Consider the following 21,445-nt stretch of genomic DNA (forward strand, 5'->3'; position numbering starts at 1 on the left):
TTCATGTGTATGAGCAAGCTGTCTATCAAACACCCCCCAACCCACCCCACCGACTCTCTATACACAAGACATGTATGACTCCTCTCCTGCTCACTTGAATTGATACAATATACATGCATACAATAAAGGGGAATCACAATAAAAAGGGGCAAGTTGGTGACAGCTGCCACAATGGAGAGCTTGGACATGACTTATTTCCCAGAGGACCTGAATGGTTCAGCATTGAGGTACCAGCTCATCAGTGAAACTGTCACACCTTACTTCATTACACTACCGTTCAAAAGTTTGGGATCACCCAAACAATTTTGTGTTTTCCATGAAAAGTCGCACTTATTCACCACCATATGTTGTGAAATGAATAGAAAATAGAGTCAAGACATTGACAAGGTTAGAAATAATGATTTGTATTTGAAATAAGATTTTTTTTACATCAAACTTTGCTTTCGTCAAAGAATCCTCCATTTGCAGCAATTACAGCATTGCAGACCTTTGGCATTCTAGCTGTTAATTTGTTGAGGTAATCTGGAGAAATTGCACCCCACGCTTCCAGAAGCAGCTCCCACAAGTTGGATTGGTTGGATGGGCACTTCTTGCGTACCATACGGTCAAGCTGCTCCCACAACAGCTCAATGGGGTTCAGATCTGGTGACTGCGCTGGCCACTCCATTACCGATAGAATACCAGCTGCCTGCTTCTGCTCTAAATAGTTCTTGCACAATTTGGAGGTGTGTTTAGGGTCATTGTCCTGTTGTAGGATGAAATTGGCTCCAATATAGCGCTGTCCACTGGGTATGGCGTGGCGTTGCAAAATGGAGTGATAGCCTTCCTTATTCAGAATCCCTTTTACCCTGTGCAAATCTCCCACCTTACCAGCACCAAAGCAACCCCAGACCATCACATTACCTCCACCATGCTTAACAGATGGCGTCAGGCATTCTTCCAGCATCTTTTCATTTGTTCTGCGTCTCACAAACGTTCTTCTTTGTGATCCAAACACCTCAAACTTGGATTCATCCGTCCACAACACTTTTTTCCAGTCTTCCTCTGTCCAATGTCTGTGTTCTTTTGCCCATCTTAATCTTTTTCTTTTATTGGTCAGTCTCAGATATGGCTTTTTCTTTGCCACTCTGCCCTGAAGCCCAGAATCCCGCAGCCGCCTCTTCACTGTAGATGTTGACACTGGTGTTTTGCGGGTACTATTTAATGAAGATGCCAGTTGGGGACCTGTGAGGCGTCTGTTTCTCAAACTAGAGACTCTAATGTACTTATCTTCTTGCTCAGTTGTGCAACGCGGCCTCCCACTTCTTTTTCTACTCTGGTTAGAGCCTGTTTGTGCTGTCCTCTGAAGGGAGTAGTACACACCGGTGTAGGAAATCTTCAATTTCTTAGCAATTTCTCGCATGGAATAGCCTTCATTTCTAAGAACAAGAATAGACTGTCAAGTTTCAGATGAAAGTTCTCTTTTTCCGGCCATTTTGAGCGTTTAATTGACCCCACAAATGTGATGCTCCAGAAACTCAATCTGCTCAAAGGAAGGTCAGTTTTGTAGCTTCTGTAACGAGCTAAACTGTTTTCAGATGTGTGAACATGATTGCACAAGGGTTTTCTAATCATCAATTAGCCTTCTGAGCCAATGAGCAAACACATTGTACCATTAGAACACTGGAGTGATAGTTGCTTGAAATGGGCCTCTATACACCTATGTAGATATTGCACCAAAAACCAGACATTTGCAGCTAGAATAGTCATTTACCACATTAGCAATGTATAGAGTGTATTTCTTTAAAGTTAAGACTAGTTTAAAGTTATCTTCATTGAACAGTACAGTGCTTTTCCTTCAAAAATATGGACATTTCAATGTGATCCCAAACTTTTGAACGGTAGTGTATATCTCCTAAAAAAGACAAGTGAGGACAAAAGCCTCCAACTAGTGACAACATTCTAGACTGGGGTATTATAGTTACCACCCTCAGGTCTAATTGAACATTTCATGTGCCATACCAAGCAACTGTGATCAAACAGTTTTCTATGGTTGCATTTATATGCATAGTTTTTTTTGGGGGGGGGGGGCGTTTTCTCCCCAATTGTATCTAGCCAATTCCCCCACTCTTCCGAGCCGTCCTGGTTGCTGCTCAACCTCCTCTGCCGAACCGAGGAGGGCTGCAGACTACCACATACCTCCTCCGATACATGTGGAGTCACCAGCCGCTTCTTTTCACCTGACAGTGAGGAGTTTTGCCAGGGGGATGTAGTGTGTGGGAGGATCATGCTATTCCCCCCAGTTCCCCCTCCCCCTTGTACAGGTGCCCCGACCGACTAAAGGAGGTGTTAGTGTGGCGACCAGGACACATACCCACATCCAGCTTCCCACCTGCAGACACAGCCAAATGTGTCTGTAGGGATGCCCAACCAAGCCAGAGGTAACAAGGGGATTAGAACCAGCGATCTCCCTGCTGGCAGCAACAGAATAGACCGCCACGGCAACCAGATGCCCACATGCATACAATTTTTACAGAAAGGGTCCCAAGCCTAACAAATCGGCTCCATTATGGCACGTTATTGACAGTTGATGCCCGTGTATAATATTCCCTGAAATGATACCACATTTTCCCCAAAAAAGATATGAGCATGTTCTATATTGGAGTCAAGTCTTCAATATCCATCAAAATTACAGCATTTTTGAGTCAAAGCTTAGCTCTTCACATCTGTTGTAAAGGATGCCCTCTTACATTATTGGATTTTTAATTATACATGACTATTTTTTTGCATGTGGCCCAGGTTTAAAACCATACAAAAAGGTTTAATGATGCCTCCCATCAGTCTCTTTGTTTATTTTCTCCAGCCTGTTGCACCAGTCTAACCCAAGTTAGACTGCAGGTGAAGTGTAAAGTCAACATTAAATCTTAAGTTTTAACTCATTAGTTTTGAACTAAAGTTGTATTTTTGCCAAGTTGCACTACTGATATGTCACTATTTATGAAGATAAATGTTAATCATGTAAGACCCAAAGTTGTTGCATTCCTTGACGTTTGAATCTTTGGTCCAATGAGTGAGCGTGTGTGTGTGTGTGTGTGTGTGTGTGAGCCCTGCTGTCAGTGCCACAATAATAAATATGGAGTGGGGGGGCAGAGGCATAATAGCACCATATAGTGTCAGTGTGTTTACTTTGTGAAGGATGCAACTGTGCACCACTGCTAAATGAAATATTACCACAAGACAAAAATAGCCACATCCTTAGCTGTGGGGCGACTTCACCATAACACCATGTTTGTGTTCAGTTGCCGACATCTGAAAAGAACATCCTTGTCCCCTGCAGTCTTTGCTGCTTCTCCAAAGTTGTTTAATTTGTCATCACCTGAGTTAGCTGTGCACACACTCTCTCATCACTTGTTGAAAAACTTTTTCTTCACACTGAGAAAAGTGGGTCTTACCTGTGTATTATGTTGATGGTTGGCTATCAGTGGAGGGAGGTGATATTCAATATAGGTTAGAAAATTAATTCTGGAAAATGGTAGTTCAACATCAGACCTATTGGATCATACTGATGTTGCTTCAACCCCTAGATCTATATTTGAAGTGTCATGTAAGTCTTCATTATTCTGAAATGCACCTCTAGAAATTCAAAACGTAGCTTTTTTCCCCCCAATCCATTCTCCATGAAACAAATATAAAAATAAAAAAAATTAAATGTAAAAAAATGGTGTATCAGTGAATGACGTGTCAAATCCTTCAGAGTAGGTGTTGGTCCTGACGTGGGATTGGCTTCTAAGAGTGAGATATGTTCTCAGGTCTCAGGACATACAACATATGACACTATGCTGACCCTGGGCTAACACTAACCTTAACCATGAACCCGTTGTTATCTGAAAACATTCCCAACTTTTAGAAAATGGAAGAACTGTGGGAGAGCTGAATCTGGATCCGGCACAAATCCAGCTCTGGAGTCCTCTAACGGGATTTTTCATCTTTTTAATCGCTCCTTCATATCAACAGCTAAATGAAGAAAGGTTTACACCTAGAAGTGAATAAGTGTAAATTTGAGATTATGGGCCAGATCTACTAACATTTTGCACAAGCACAAATCCTCTTTCGACGTTAAAAAGTAGCTGTCAATATTTACTATAAGGACGCAATGGGCTTTTTTTTGCAAACGAGAGGAAGGAATGGGTGGATCAAACTTTTTTTTTTCTGCCCTCAGCTTCACTGCAAATGCATGTATAGTAGTTACCATTTTTAAAGTGCAAAATATTGGGGGATAATGGGAATAAACCCCAAATGCAATTTGTCAAGGCTGTCAAGGCAAATAAGACCTTAGCGCCAATTAACACTTCTGTAAAGCATTTCTTAACTATGCACTGCTGACATGGCTGCGGTCATTGTGACTTGCAGGATATAGAGAGAGTATGTCAGAAAGGAAAGCGTTATTCATGCACATGTAAATTCATTTACAACGTCAGAAGAAAACATTGTGCAAACTTGTCACCTCTCATGTGACATTATTCTTGATTTGCTGAAGGAAATCAAAGATGTGGAACCGCAAACCAGGGGGAATCATGCAATGCCAGCAATATCGAAACTCCTCGCCACAGTTCATTTAACTGCCTCCAGTTACCAGCGAACAGGGCTCTCTCGCAACAACTGAAAACAAATGAGACCAATTCCCAACTCTTTGTTTGTTTGAGAAGCAAGTAATTGAAATTTTGAAACATTGGATCCAATGTTATAATGTTCTATTATCAATTTAAAATAAGAATACTGAACAGATAAGCATTACACAGTCAATTATCACCAACAATGTTGCAGCAAGACCTTAATGCATTAATGTGAAGAGTACAGGATCATACACGGTTCCTAAAGGACCATGACGCTTTCTGTGCAACCAAACAGGGGTTTAATAACAGAGCGGAGTTTCTGAATGTACTTGCAATTGAATGGAAACGTTCACAAAGCATGTTTATATAAAGCACATTTAGATTAACAAGACTGCGCCTGTGTTAATTAGTCTGCCCAGTTTTAGCAGATACCACAATAAATTGGCCACCTCCATCGGTGCTAATTGTCGACAAGCCTGCACTAATTTGCACTTCTCTTAGTAGATCTGGCCCAAAACCTTAACTCTATGTTGAAACTGAGTTGTTGCAAGACTGACTCTCAATTGAAGTTTAAACTAGCCTACGTTTGGGCTTAAAGTTAACTGATGCAACAAGTGACTGGTCTTTTCCTCAATCTCCAGACCTACCTGAGAGTCCATAGTACACGGGCAGACATTCATTACACTATATTTGGACATGATTGGTGCATGTGAGTGTGTTCGTGCATTTGTGTAAAGAGAGAGATAAAAAGAAAGACAAAGTATAGTTTGAGTCTAAGATAGTAGATCCTTCAGCCGTGTATGCATGCGAGGTTTTATGTACAGGGTGGCAGTGATGTGTGTGTTCCTAAGAGGCCTGTGAGCTTCAGGATAGCGTACTCACCACAATGCCAAATTGCTCCGACTCAACCAGCTCTTCATATTCACCCTTTAGTTCCGCCAATGCACTCAGCTCCTTCTGTTCTGGCAGGTTCTTTATCAAGTTCTGCAAATGTGCACGCACACACACACACACACACACACACACACACACACACACACACACACACACACACACACACACACACACACACGCACACACACACACACACACACACACACACACACACACACACACACAGAGGGACAGCTGCTTTTAGGACAAACCACTGTCACTTGCCACCTTAACAGACCATAAAATGAATCCTAAAGAAAAAGAAGATAGATGCACAACACGAGAACAAAGGATTTCACACCAACACATCCACCTGACACTTAGTGGATGAGGATCACTTAATAGGATATTAATAAGAAAGTGTGACCAGAAGATTGCCAGCTCAAATTCCAGCCTAGCTTGGAAAAATTGGCCAGGTGAAACAAATAGAAAAATGCTTTACACTTTCTCTACACCTATTGCAGAGACAACCTTGAGAAAGCCACTTAACCCCCAGTGGCTCCAGCTCAGTGGCCTCCAAAAGACAATGGTTATGCTCAGCTGCTTCCGGGCATGTGCAACACTACAAGAACCTGTAACTACAATCCCTTCTATGAATGAGAGCAGGGTGTTAAAGAAGGAAAAAATGTACTTCTTTTAAATAATGTCCATTCACATCAGCAGTACATGGAAGCAAGCATGTTTTATACGAGGACCAACTAGGGTCTTGAATAAAACCAACTATTGACACGTCAGTCGCCAGATGCATGAGTAAATACAAGTTGCAGGGAGGTTTTAACCTTTGAGATCTGACATAATAAAAGCAAACATTTAATATCTCATCCAATACATTCATCTTTATATCAGTCCATGTCTCAGCAGGGATAAATAAAAAGCAGTTTTCTAGTGATACTGGGGCAGGACTGGCTGATAGTCAGTAAATTGCTGCTTTCTAATGTTTTTTGTTTTTTTTTCCAGTGACAGCAATGAACCTATCCAACATTATTCAACATCATGTTTAAAAGTTCGCCCCATAATTGGCCACCCACCTACTTCATCGTACCTAGCAAATTGCTTGCACATTTCCTAATTGTTTTCTAGCTTTCTTGAATCTAGTTAACATTCCCTTGAAGATTGCATAACTCTGTAAATGTTAAAATATATATTTATACACACACACACACACACACACACACACACACACACATATACTAGGATAAGGTGTGGTTGAAGATGATGACGATGATGACAGGAAGGAAGAGGAGAAGGTTCAAGTTGAAGAATATGAGCAAGACTAAAGTGGGATGGGCAGCATTTTCTGTAAATGTTAATTGTCTATGCAAAGGTCAGGAGACTTAATGAAACTGAGCGAAGCAACTTTGGCTCTTTTCTTTTCTTTTCTTTTTTTTATTCTCAGAGGAAAAGGATGTGGGAGAGGTGCCATTTTTCCAGTCAGTCCTTAGGAAGCTTCCTCCCTCATTAGACCCCTAAATTTATTCAGCGGGAGCAGTCTGGCATAGGGTCAAGAGGACATATGGGAACATAGATAGGGACAAACAGATAACAGACACTGCCACTGGGCCCAGAGCCTGGCTGACCACAGCTTCAGACCTCGGCACCCATTGCAGCCTCCACGGGCCGGCTCTAGTGCAACACTAATGATGACATCTCTGTCCAGCCTTGAGGGAGTTCAGCAGCACAAAAAAAAAAAAAGTATCGCTATAATGCAGGCTTGGCTAGTTCCTCTTTAGGAAGCCTATATATCAAATGTTCCTTGCTTTTTCTTGTCCCCCCCTTTCTTTTTTTCAGTTGTAGCCCCAATTAGAGTCTGCACAAAGCAATAGTGCTTTGATAATGAAGGCTTTTGATCATATGAGTAAAAGCAGCTCACAGAAATCAGAGTGCTTGAGTGTGTAGCTTGTCAATGATGTGAAAAAAAAACGCTCCAATTAGTGTCACTGAAATTGCAGGATTTATATGATCAGTGGATAGATTTGTTTTTTTCTTCTCTTTTTTCCCCTCTTCTCCAGTGGGTATATACAAAATACCTATTTTCATCCCAGTATAGAGTTTGCTAATTATTCATTCGTGACCTTTCAAGAATAAGCCCTTACTCTCTTACTGATTATGCAGACCACTGAGTACCGTGTTCTAAACCTGATGACTCCTTCGAAAAGAAATGTTGAGAGAAAATAGAAAGTTTGTGTTATTCCCATGTTTGATTGAGTTAGCATAATTCTGCAGTCTTGAAGCTCTCTTTCGAGTTATACTTGCTCATTTTCGTTAACAAATGCTGCAGAATCACACGAGCTCGTTCAATGTTTATTAAAACGTATATGTAGTTGTTCCAGGGCAAACCGAACAAAATGATTATCAAACAGTAATTTCTGTTTACCACAGCAAATTAAGTGAATGGTTTAGTGAGTCGGGGAGGTGGGAATGAACTGTGTGGCCAAGATGCATCACATAAGGAGGGACAAAGCCTATACCGTCTTCTCTTGAAGTCTAAGGAAGATTAGCAATTGAATCGAACAACAAAGCCTCCACCCCCACCCATCTAGACAACATACCATTGATTCTGAATACAAATGTGGCAGTGCAGTAGCAAGCCATTCATCCTCTGCAAGGATCATTGCTAATGCTCTGAGGAATCTGATTATTTGGGTTGTTTGTCTCTGGCATCGCTTGCTGAGCTAAGATGAGCAATTAGGGGTGTGCTCTGGCACTTATGAGCCTTTTTCCAGTGCTAACCTCTCTAAGACCTCATGCACAGTTGGCAAGTTTGAAAGGTTTCAGTTTAGATATGATTTTATTTAACAGTTTCCTTTCAGCCGGGTGCAGATTGGCATGATACAGAGATAAGGTCTACTGTGACTTTGGCAGAGCCGGTGTTGAATTAATGTTATGTCCATCTCTCCCAAATTACTGAGGGGGAACATAATTTATATTCATAACACAGCATTTTCAACACTTACTAGTTTGCTGCTGACTTGAACAGGCCTTGCAATAGTAATTCTATTAAGTGAGGAGTTTGCATGAACTGAAATATGTGTAGAAATATTCTCAAACTCTAGTTTGGAATATGTGTGGAGAAAGAGAAAAAAAAAGTTAGAGAACAGGCTGGGTGAGAGAAGACAGCTGAGATGGATCCCACCTTTTATTTGTCATTTCATTTGTCTGTCATCTAGTTAATTATAAGAAGTCCCATAGAGTGCAATTGACACAAAAGCAGCGCCATATGTGTGGCAATGTGGGAGGCTTGGTGCTGATGCTGGGCCAGACTCCTCACTGCAGGCCTCCAGACACATTCTGCAGTCTGGGAGAGATTACTGAAAGGATTCAAGCAACACTACGCACTCATTTACTGCTTTGGGCTAAGATTACAGCACTGCATATCAGCACACATCCCAGGATAAAGCAATGATCAAACAGCAACTACAACTGCAACAACAAACACAACAACTGCAGCAAACAGAGCGCAGAACACTGTTGCCTGATGGAAACCCTATAACTCCTGCTTTGTATCTCCCAATCAATAATGAACGTCCAATAAGACGTGAAACTGTTGTGCACATTGGCAAATAAAAATAATGGAATGGACAAACTAAATGCACTTCCCTAACTGTGCATGGTGTGTATTTAAAAAATGGAAGTGGCTACAAGGATAGAGGAGGGTGCAACAGTAATGAGATACAGGTTACGGTTCACTAAACATTTGTAGAGGAATACAGTATCTGTAGGGCTCTGACATCCACACTTTGATCTCGGCTGCTGTCGACTTGCTTCCACTTAATCTAGCTCACAGTTTCACAGCAATTGTGGACCCGTGCCAAGTTGGGGGGGGGGTCCATTTGTTGTTCTTGAGGTTTCTTATATCATTCTGTGGCTTCCCAGTAGTGGTCCCTATGTATTTAATTCTGAAAATTCAAATTTTGGACAAAGTACCTAAGTATATGTTTTAGCATTTAAACACTATTTATTTTCCCCAACCCTTTTAAAATAGTTTTCCCATGTGACCTGATGCAGATTTTTATTACTTTCTTTTAACACTTTCGTCACTCTCCGAGTTTGCACTGCCAGCCAACTGTGTGTGTGTGTGTGTGTGTGTGTGTGTGTGTGTGTGAACCACCTGGAAAAGAATGCAGATGGCGTCGCCCTTTAATACAGTTTAAATGGAGCATTAGGCATGTACTTAACCATGGGTTTGAGAGTATGGTCTTGAAGTGCAGCAGGTGCCGATGCAGTGTAATGTACGTGAAATTCACATAGCCTATAGGTATATTTAGGATGACTGTCAAAACCATCAGCCCTCAGGGGGAAGAAAAGAGTGATTCTGAATAATTGAAACATGATCATCAAATTGCATAATGATGATGATGATGATAATAGTTATTGTTGCTATTATTATTAGTGGTATTATAACTGCAATTCTCCAAGCTAGATAACTTTGCAGGTAGGTTCCCATGGGCCCTACTGAGGCAATTACAACCAATTATATTGGAATTAACTGCTAATTCATTATATTTTGCTTATTTTTCATCAAAACTGTGTGATGGCCTGGCAACCTGTCCAGGGTGTCTCCCCGCCTACCACCCAATGACCGCTGGGATAGGCTCCTGCATCCCCAAATATACCCAGGCTGGCACGGTGGCCCAGTGGTTAGTGCTGTCGCCTCACAGCAAGAAGGTCCTGGGTTCGAACCCCGGGGTTGTCCAACCTTGGGGATCATCCCAGGTTCTCCTCTGTGTGGAGTTTGCATATTCTCCCTGTGTCTGCGGTGTGTTTTCTCCGGGTGCTCCGGTTTTCCCCACCATCAAAAGAAGCATGCACGCTAGGCTTTATAAAGTATTCTGATTCTGATACTCCTGTCTGTGCCCCTGAGCAAGGCAATGGGAAAAGAACTGGAGTTGGTCCCCAGGCGCAGCATGAAGGCGGCAGCCCACTGCTCCTAGCTACACATATCACAGCTAGGATGGGTTCATTTGCAATAATTGAATTTCCCCAAGGGGATTAATAAGGCAACTTATATATTATTATATATGATCAAGGTGGCACAGTGGTTAGCACGGTCGCCTCACAGCAAGAAGGTCCTGGGTTTGAGCCCGGAGGTAGTCCAACCTTGGGGGGTAATCATGGGTCGTCCTCTCTGTGGAGTTTGCATGTTCTCCCTGTGTCTGTGTGGGTTTCCTCGGGGTGCTCCGGTTTCATCCCACAGTCCAAAGACATGTATGTCAGGTGAATAGGCCATACTAAATTGTCCTGAGGTGTGTGTGTGTGTGTGGGTGTGTCAGCCCTGTGATGGACAGGCGGTCTGTCCAGGTTGTCTCCCCACCTGCCGCCCAATGACAGGCTGCAGCATCCCGCGACCCCGGTTGGGATAAGTGGCTTGGATAATGAATTAAGGAATGAATATATATGATTTCAAAGGCATAGACATTGTTTTCACATTTACGTGCTTTTTTTGTACAGGTCACCAAGTGATTTAGTGTTTTCTTTAAGGTTGTGTGGTATTTAAGTTAGTATTTCACTAAAAAGTTTTTATGCCATCCCCTGTGTTCAGTCTGTGTGTTTTGGTGTTCAGTCCATGAGTGACAAAGAGTAGAGGACTTGCTTCAAAATGAGGTAGGGTGTTTGGATTATTTGGTGAGAGTTTAGAGGAAAGATTTCTATAGTATGCAAGTCCATATCGCTGAAGAGACGGGTAAATAGATAAAGTTTTCTCAAAGCAATTCACTCTCTATTAAAAAACAAACAAACAGAAGAAAAAAATGGAGGGAGAGTCTCCTGATTTCTAAAATATGATGTAAGTAAACTCTGTCTTCCTCTCCATCAGGCCCAAGGGAGGTCTGTAACAAAGATTAAAAAAAAAAGAGAAGAATCTGCTTGAAATACCATTTCCCTGTGGTCGACAGATGTGAATTTTGTCTGTTTTAATATTTTTCTTCTCCATTTTTTTGGAAGGCGGCTGATGGTGCAGTTTCCTGCCCCATGCTTTTTTGTACTGAGGAGAAAACACAGGAGGGTTGTGTCCCTACCATGACACCTCAGCAGGCTTCCTTATCTGACTCGTAGCAAATCAGTGAAAAATTGATTCAGTAAGAGAAGAACAGTCAGACATGAGCACATCTCCACAGGTCTCAACCCTCACTTTTCAAATTGAGGTGCGACGGTTGCAAAAAGACATGTTGCAACTTTGAAAAGTTGTTCCAAACCCGACTTTAAACTTCTCAAACGAGACAAGCGATTGTGCATGGTAGTTAGTGGGTTCAAACACAAATCCATCTCAAACAAAAGGTTACTGACAGAGCTGGAAACAGGCTATGCAGAACAAAGCCTGGCAATTTATGACACGACATCATTTTGACAGATAGTCTTTAGCAAAATGGAGTGAGTGACTGTTGTTATATTCCGCATTAAATCCTCACATCTTTATATCAGCATCACTTCAAAGACACAGTGCTGCTAATATGAAATTATGGGTGAGCGCTTACAAATAGGTCATTGTCTCTTTAGTATTCGTTTCTCGATAATTCATCTACGAACGAAGGCAAGAGCCCTTTAAATCAATGTAAGCAGACATTTGTGAGCAAAGCGTGATACTGAACACAGTCTTGAAAAGCACACACAAAGACAGAAATTAATCACTTGGAAATCAGAGGGATAACAAATAACAGCTGACGGACCATGATAAAAGGTATCTGATCTAAGAAGTGAATGGGTTGAACAATATAAACGACAGTAAGAAAAAAGAGGGGGAAAATGCTGTTACATCCATGACCAATATATACTTTTGCTCAAGCACACCGACACCTGAAAAACTTTCGATGAGCAGATCTCTGGTGACAGACTGACGGTGGCCAAACCAAGTGTGACAGATTCAAAAATCACATTTAAATGAGAGCTGCAATGAAAGCCAGAGAGAGACAGAAAGAGAGACAGAGACAGAGACAGAGACAGAGAGAGACGGGGGGGTTCATTTGAGGGTTGTGACTAAAAAAAAACCCTGACAGACCTGGCATGACATTAAATTTGTCTTTCAAAAGAATGTTTGATTTGTGCAAACCTGAGTACTTACTACTTCCCACCACAGAGGGTGTGAAGAAGGACAAGGTGGAAACCGACGAGGAGAATGGTTGGAGTTGATGTAACTCCAGAAGAAGAAGGGTGATTGACAAAGAGTGAAATGGGGAAAGAAAAAAACACAGGGTAAAAATAAAGGAATAGAGACAGAAAGAGAAGAGAGAGGAGTGAGAGAGAGAAAGAGAAGACAGAAGATAGAGTAAGAGAGTGTGAGATTATGTGAGAGAAGAAGGATAGCGAGAGAGGGAGTGAGAGAGAAAGAGAGGAGAGTGAGTGTGTGAGAGTGAGAATGTGTGTGAGAAAGAGTGTGTGTGAGTGTGTGTGTGTGAGAGAGAGAGAGAGAGCGAGCCCTGCCCTGAGTCTGCTATGAGCCCTCAGGCAGTACCCATGGGTCTGGCTTCCATAGATTAACCAAAAATGGAATTGGGACTTCAACACATGATCGAATAAATTATAATTTAACATATCAAATCATTTCTGATTAAACCCTCCTCTACCTCACACGTGATAGACAATCTTATACGTTAACAGGAAAGCCAGTCCTCTCAAGGTGAGATGAAAAATTTCATGTAACCGATCCGCAGTGTAATAAAAATCATATCTCTCTCGACGAGTTCGTCCTAATACAGGCTTGGTATGATGAGATTGTCAATCAAATGAGCAAAGAAGAGCTAGCATAGGAAATAGTAATAGAAATTAATTTATTTGGAGAGTGTGCTGTCTGAGTGTGTCTCTCCGACTGATGTGCCATCTGTCATTGTAACAAAGACACTGAATATGAGAGTAGGGGGGAAAAAACACACACACTTAAGAAATTACAGCACTCAAAAGTGCCTGAGGGGATACTGCAGACTTCACCTAATCAAAATTTAAAATGCTGTGCTGTATTTTGTTTGACTGTGTGTGTGTGTGCGCGCGCGCGCTTACATGCATGCATAAGTATATGCACGTCTGTGTTCGTAATCAATATTCAGACCTTCGGACAAAATACCTGGCCCGAACCCCGTGGCTAGAGCTCAACAGCACGGTGATGATCAGTGGAAAGTACATGTAGCACCTTGGGTTCAGGCCATCATTTTCTGAAGCTCATTTGGTATTGCACCAAACCAGCCCCCCCTCTCTCAACCTTCTCCTACCTTTGCTTTGTCTATGTGATGCTGCTCCTTGTTTTCCTGTGTGTTATTTTTCCAGCGCTCCCAAATCAGCATAATACATTTCAAATTTCATTGTTAAATGAGCTTTTGATACAGAAGGGGGTTGTGTGCTCTGTGCCAAAATAAACCACAATTAGGCTCAAGGGGGACCCTGTTTCTCCTGCTTAAGCACTAATCTAACAGGCCTGATGCACAGCCATACTTATCGCGTTGCCCCACATGTGCACTTTACACCATGCAAATGATGCCCAACAATATGCCAGGCTTCTCCAGTCACCTGTTGTTACAGCAGGAAACAAAAGCTGGCAAAAGCACTGCCAGGTCCTGCAGCCAATGAGCTACCGCAGGTAATGACAAGGCCATACATATGGATGAGCGCTGTGGTGATCTGGGTGATTGACAAGAGAGATAAATACAAATAACAAGCGGGGCTTGGACAAAAGGCTCTTGCGAGGCCTGGTTGCAGAGGTTGTTGCCATGGTGAGCTGAATGGAAGTAGTGTGTAGCAGAGAGAAAGCTGACAACACTGCCGTTTTTCTGCAAGTCTACCAAGTCAGTGTGTCTTTAGGCTCTGTGTGACATGAGACTACACTATAAGGAAGGTAGGAAGATAATTATGAAATAAACTAATGAGCCATGCCAATGGTTGAAGCATTGGGATAGGTCATTATATCAACCATTTTTTTGTACCATTTTCCTGTGCTAAATTACACTTTTTAGTCTAATTCATACTCACTGCCTTCCTGAGACAATTTCTGCCATCTTGTTTGTGGATTTTGAATTCAGCACACATGTGGAATCAGAGAAAACGACTCAAAATTGGTTGGCTGCCCACTGCTCCTAGCTAAACAGCTAGGATGGGTTAAATGCAGAGAGTGAATTGCATTGTATGTATGTACAAAATGACACATAGAGTCTATTCTATTCTATTTCCCTTTAATTACTCTCATACAGTTGTACCAATGGAAATAAATAATAAATAAAGAACCACCTGTCACTCAAAGGGAAAATGAGTAGATTAATGATTATATCCACTATGTTCTTGCATGGCGTACACAGGAACATGGTGGCACAATCACTTTCAGAAATTATGTTGACTGTCTTTTTTCGAAGTCCTGTCTAGTCATCACTCATTGTCATTGTCAATGGAATACCGGAATAGAGAAATGACAAGAGGGGGAAAAAAAACCAAACAGTACACCTGATTCTCCGGTACTAGAGAGAAAGATTATTCTGGACACAATGCGGCACAGAAGGCCCCTATAGATGAAAGCAGTTATAGATAGTGTTCTCGGGAAATTGAGGGAACCAGTGGTCTGTGTATATATGTGTGAGCGACCGCTACACTTGGGTTGAAGTGGGAAATTACTGGGGAGGAAATGCTTTGTAGTCAGAGCTGACCTACAGTTACACCTTACTTTAGAAGAGTACACCTTCTACTTTAACCCGATATATGTATGTGAACGACATGACAGAGAAGAGGGGGAAAAAATCTGTCTTGTACTGTGGGTGTCTGAGCGTCACTTTGTCACACATCTCCATAATTGTTCAGCTGGGTCAAGAGGTCAGTGAAATATGTTTAATATTTCAATGCCCCTCTCCTAACCCTATTGGTAATTCAAATGTTTCAGTGTTTTATTAAAAGGCTTGGTATCAGCCGATGACTGCGACAAATTATATGCACACATCTACTTATTAAGCCATGCTGGGGCTTGAGTTAGAAAAACAAAACAAACAAAAAAAATGTATTGAAATTTCCATTTTCGTTGCACTTATTCTTCCTCTTTGATATTCTAACAAATGCTTTTGTGCAAAACATAGGCCAGCAGTAATTACAAACCAATGGTAGTGGTGCAGTGTTAGTCATTACGCTTTCTTTTTGAAAAGGAGATGGGCTAATATAGAATACATCGGCTGACATTAAACATTAAGTAGCCACTCCGATATTCTGCAAAACAAGCCCCCAGGGCGGCATCATCCACTGATGAGTGTTAGCTTACCACACACACCAAAAACTGGGCGTGCTTAAAGATTTAGTGTTGACTCCCTCTCATCTCCCTCAGCTCAGCTAGTAGAGGGTACCGGGCTGGGAGGAGAACTAATCTGACAGACACACAGTGCATATGTGTATATATATATATATATATATAGAGAGAGAGAGAGAGAGAGAGAGAGAGAGAGAGAGACAGAGACAGAGACAGAGACAGCCATTTTAATACTGCCAAAGATATTGCAAATAAATATTGATAACTTCTTTAATGATATATTTGTTGACTTATACTTATTTGATTATATTGATTGAACGATGTCGATGCATGCAAAGTAGGAGTCGTTCACTGAAGGAGGAAAGTAAGTAAGTAATTGAGCAAAGGATTACATTTTGATCAAGTATCCTAGGAAAAGCCATGAATAACTGTTGTTTGAACTTGATGTTTACTGTGCGATTGTTGATACTTTCTTACTATTACTTAATATCTTATCATTTAAGTTTTCTTACTATCTCTTCTCTATATTCTGCCCTAATCTCTTCATTTGTTCTGATTTAGCTATGCTCTGTGCTTAGTTCACTTATCGCTAGATTCTCAAGTTGTTTAATTCTCATATGACTCATCTTTAGTAGGCAGCTTCTTGTTCCTAGTTTGTTACTAGTTTGTTATCCGAGCTTAGCAGTTAGCTCTATTGCATGTGCAATCAAGGCAGCCTTGTCAAAACGATGTTTTGTGGTGACTGCTCTATAGTTACAGATATGTTGTCTCTACTGGAGAGACGTGTCCATGAGTTAGAGCAGCTTCTTCCGGCTAGGATTATGTTAGATGTGATGGGCACTCCAGATAGCCTTAGCCCTGGGCCTGACAGCAGACCTGCTATTGTTAGCACTTGCTCAGCCTCATCAGCAGATGCAGCAGAGATTCCCTGTTCACCGGCGTGGGAAGGCTCACAAGAGCAAGCCACCGGTCGTGTGGCCTGGTCTGCAGTCACCGCTCCCAACTGCAAACTGGTTTTCGCCACTCACCAAACCTGTCCATAGTCCTACCAGCCAGTGTGCTTCTCCGGCTCCTGTCAACAGAGTAAAGTAATGCACGCTAGTGATAGGAGACTCCAATATCCACAATATTAGATTAGCTTCGCCAGCCTTGGTTCACTGTTTACACAGGGCCAGAGTCTCTGACATAGAGGATAATCTCAGGGTGCTGGTATCACAGAGAGAGAATCAGGGAACCCAGGCGCACAGCACTACTTTCAGCAACATTGTTATTCATGTCGGCACCAAAAATGCTAGGATGAAGCAATCAGAGATCACAAAAGCCAGCCTAGTCAGAACGCTTGAGTTTGCCAGAAAGATGTGTTTGCATGATTAAGCGTTTCTGGTCCCTTACCTGTGAGGTATAATGATGAGACTCACCTCAATGAACCATTGGCTGGCTCATTACTGTAATGAGCAGGGATTCGGCTTTGTTGATAACTGGCCTTCTTTCTAGGGCCGCCCTTACCTGCTGAAAGCAGACAGCATTCACCCTACTGGGGACGGCACCACTCTTTTGTCTAGATATATAGATAGCTGTTTACGTTTAGTTTGACACTAGGGACCTATTATTCAGCAGGTTGCAGGTGATTAGAGAGCCTGCTATGTTTAAATCTAGTGTGGATGTGGAGTCAAGTAGTTTAATTGATATGTTTAGTCAGGAAATTTCTCAGAGTGTAGATTATCAGACTAACAGCTTGGTCAAAAACATTAAGACTGTCTCCCTCCCCTGCTGTATTGTTCCCAAGCTCTCTTCTCCTAAATGTGTGAATCACAATAATCTAATAACCATTCCTACCACTGGTGGTGGGGAAATGTGCAAAGAAGTACATGATAATCTACAGAGCCAAACATCTAATGTTATCAAAAGTGTGACCACATATCACCCAAAGTGTTGATCATCAAAATGGTCAACAAGGTGTCTGATTCCAATTAATATTTCACCTATTGGTGGCTCTAAAGTTCTGCCTATTACTGATCACTTCCACAAGATGCTTAAATTTGGTTTCATAAATATCAAATTATTGTCTACCAAAGCCCTAATAAATGATCTGATTATTGAACATAGTTTCGATATGATTGGGCTGAAACATGGCTGAAAGCAAATATTTTCCTTCCCTTAAATGAAGCTTTCCCACCTGACTATACTTGTGCCCATGTAGCTTGGGCAAATAAACAAGGTGGGGGTGTTACCTTAATATATAACTATTTTTGATCTGACTTCTAGACTTGAATCTGAATTCCAGTCTTTCGAGGCTCTTGTTCTTGGTCCATCTCCCTCAGCCATGAACAGACTTGTCTCAGTCCAAATTGTGATACCCTATCGACCTCCAGGCTGTTACCCACTATTTCTTGAAGAATTTGTCTCAGGTCTTGTTATTCATTGTGATGAGATTCTAATTCGGGGTGATTTCAATATTCATCTGAATAAGGCTGCTGATCCTTTAAGTAAAGTGCTAGTTGATACTTTTGGGGGTTCACTCAGTTTGTTCAAGAGTCAACTCATTGCAGTGGTAACACCCTTGATTTGGCTTTATCTAAAGGGATAGCTGTTTTCCGATCTGAATGTCTTGCCAACCAAAACTGATTTGTCTGATAATTTTCTCATCAAATTTGAAGCATTATTGACCTCCAGTTAATGTCAGCACAGAGGTAATTGCCACTCATCACATTGGTCCCTCCAATGTAGCTGCCTTTGGCCAGCAGCTGCCTGAAGTATTGGCTCCTTTCACTGTAGTGACTAACTTGAAAATTTCACTAGTGACTTAAATGTGGCCCTCTCTAGTCTCCTCGATTCAGTTACACCCCTCACTAACAGAGGAACTAGGCGACTAAAGAGGCCTACACCCTGGTTTAATGACGAGACACGTGCTCTTAAGCGGGCCTGCAGGAAACTGGAATGTAAATGGCGAAAATCAAAATTGGATGTTTTTTACCTATCTTGGCATGAGTGTTTATTGAAATACAAGTGTGCTTTATCTGCTGTAAAAGCAGGGTATTTTTCTCACTTAATCAATATTAATAAAACATAACCCCAGATTTATTTTTGACACTGTATCTAAACTTACTAAAAAGCAGATGTCTATTAGCTGCTCACCAGTCACAGCCCACGAGTTTCTAGACTTTTTCTGCAATAAGGTTGATGACATCGTAAAAAAAAATAGTTCAACTCCAGCTACTCCTGCAGATCCTGTCTTACCAAATTCATATTTATACAATGAGTCACTGATCGTCCTAGTTATTACAGCTTTTGAGACTATCTCTCTTGACACTTTGACTAAGCTTGTGTCAGCTTATAAACCAACTACTTGACCCCTTACGAGCAAAACCTTTAAAGACCTCCTGCCTTTCCTGGGACCTACAATGATAGACACTGTTAATTTATCACATACTACTGGCACTGTTCCCAGCAGTTTTAAGACAGCTGTGGTTAAACTTCTACTTAAAAAAAAACCCGACACACCTCTATTCAGGGTCTCTTAATAACTACTGACCAGTCTCTTATATTCCATTATTTTCTAAAGTACTAGCGATAGTTGTGTATCAACAACTTTCAACCCATATAGAAGAAAACCATCTATATGAACCTTTTCAATCGGCTTTCAGGGCATGTCACTCAACTGAAACTGCTCTGACCAGAGAGGTGAACAATCTTTTACTAGTTATGGACTCTGATTCCACTTCTGTGCTTCTACTGCTGGACCTCAGTGCAGACTTTGACACCACCGATCATTGTATACTATTAGACAGATTAAATTGTAATGTTGGTGTCTCTGGCTTACTTTTCTCTTGGCTTAAGTCCTACTTATCTGGAAGAACACATTGTGTCTGCTATAGCAATATTACATCAACATTCTCTGACATTAAATATGGTGTACCTCAGGGCTCAGTTCTTGGCCCTCCACATTTCTCTATTCATATTTCACCTCTTGGCCAAATTATACAAAGTTATGGAACGCATTTCAATTGCTATGCTGATGATACTCAGCTGTATGTGCCTGTAAGGGCTGACGATCATACTCAAATGACTAATTTAGAGGCCTGTTTGGCTGCTGTGAAAAATTGGATGTCACTAAACTTTCTGCTTTTAAAGTCAGATAAAACCTAGATGCTGGCTATCGGTCCTGCTACAAACATACATCAATTTGATCAAGTAACGATAACAATCAACAACTCTGTGATTTCACAAAGTGTGGCAGTCAAAAAACCTTGGTGTTACGTTTGATCCCAGCCTTTCCTTTGACTGCCTTTTTTCACTTACGTAACATAGCTAAAATTTGGTCTTTTCTGTTCATGGCTGAGGTAGAGACATGCATTTGTTTCAGCCAGATTTAATTAATGTAATGTTCTGTTTTCAGGTCTGCCACATGCTAGTACTAAAAATCTTCATATGGTTCAGAATGCTGCAGCTAGAATCCTAACTAAATCTAGGAATTTTTACCCTACTACACCAGTTCTTGCCGTCCCTCAATGGCTTCTACCAATGTTAGATCAGACTTCAAGGTGTTTCTGCTGACTTATAAAATCCTAAATGGGTTTGCCCCATCTTACCTGTCTGATCTCCTTAAACCGTACATTCCATCTCAAGCTCTTCGCTCTCAAAATACAGGGCTCCTTTGTGTACCCAAAGTTAAAAAGAAGTCAGCTGGTGGCAGGGCCTTTTCCTATCGGGCCCCATTCTTGTGGAATAAACTGCCTGCTGCCATCAGACAATCAGAGTCTGTTGAGTCCTTTAAATCCAAACTTAAAACTAATATTTTTGCCTTAGCCTACAATTGGTTGCCTTTACGTTGAATGCTTCACAACCTGTACTGCATGGCAGGTTGGTTTCTGTCTCAATGAATTAACCAAGCACTGTTCTGTTGACAAGATTATAGTGCATAGATTATTGACTATTGCAAACTGTTCTCTGAGGTTTCTTCCTATTTTCCCCATTAAAAGTTTTTTTTAGGGAGTTGTTCCTTATCCGATGTGTGGGTCCTTAGACCCACACATCGGATATGTTGCATTGCTGTAAAGCCCCTTGAGGCAAAGTTGTAATTTGTGATATTGGGCTATAGAAAATAAAATTGACTTGATACTCACTGAATGAGATGTAAACATAAGTTGAATAATATCATAAAACACATTCAAAGTGAAATATCATAATGCCAAATATCATAACATACTCGATCTGGTAACTGGGTCATTTCTGATGATCATAGTATATACAAACATACACTTCAAGGTTTTCATGCATCACTGTGCATCCTTACTTTCTCTGTAAGTATGCATTAACTTAGATGAACTGAGGTCGGTCTAGTGACGATCTTTGATGTGACAGGGTCAATTTAAAAATGTCCCATAATTGGACATAACATGGTCACTGGGTCTTCTGAACAATATATATATATATATATATATATATATATATATATATATATATATCACAAGGAACCATGGCCTGCTTTTGAATGATATGGGTAGAAAGAGCTGACTGACATCCAAAGCTTAAATTTGCTATGGGGGATGAGAGAGGGGTATGCATGTAGTGTATGAACATTAGAGTGCTGTAAACTCTCATTTGTTCATTCTCTTATTCTGGAAAACAACAAAATATAAAGTCTCAAGCTGTTCAAAAATATCATGAGGGCTGTAGATTCAGCAATGGAAAGACTGTTGTCTCACAGAAAGGGTTTTGGGTT

The 21,445-nt window shown here is 41.2% G+C and overlaps 1 protein-coding gene across 5 annotated transcripts in view; it reads right to left on the bottom strand.

Moving 5' to 3' along the window:
• The window catches only part of diaph2 (diaphanous-related formin 2), a 621,385-nt gene that overhangs the window by 257,809 nt on the left and 342,131 nt on the right, over positions 1-21,445 (bottom strand). For all 5 annotated transcript variants that reach the window (XM_056275993.1, XM_056275983.1, XM_056276006.1 and 2 more), the window contains one exon: positions 5,475-5,576. In XM_056275993.1, the coding sequence (XP_056131968.1) occupies positions 5,475-5,576 (102 nt within the window). The remainder of the gene's footprint in view (positions 1-5,474; positions 5,577-21,445) is intronic.

This window comes from Lampris incognitus, chromosome 1, assembly GCF_029633865.1.
Source record: "Lampris incognitus isolate fLamInc1 chromosome 1, fLamInc1.hap2, whole genome shotgun sequence".
Classification (NCBI taxonomy): domain Eukaryota; kingdom Metazoa; phylum Chordata; class Actinopteri; order Lampriformes; family Lampridae; genus Lampris; species Lampris incognitus.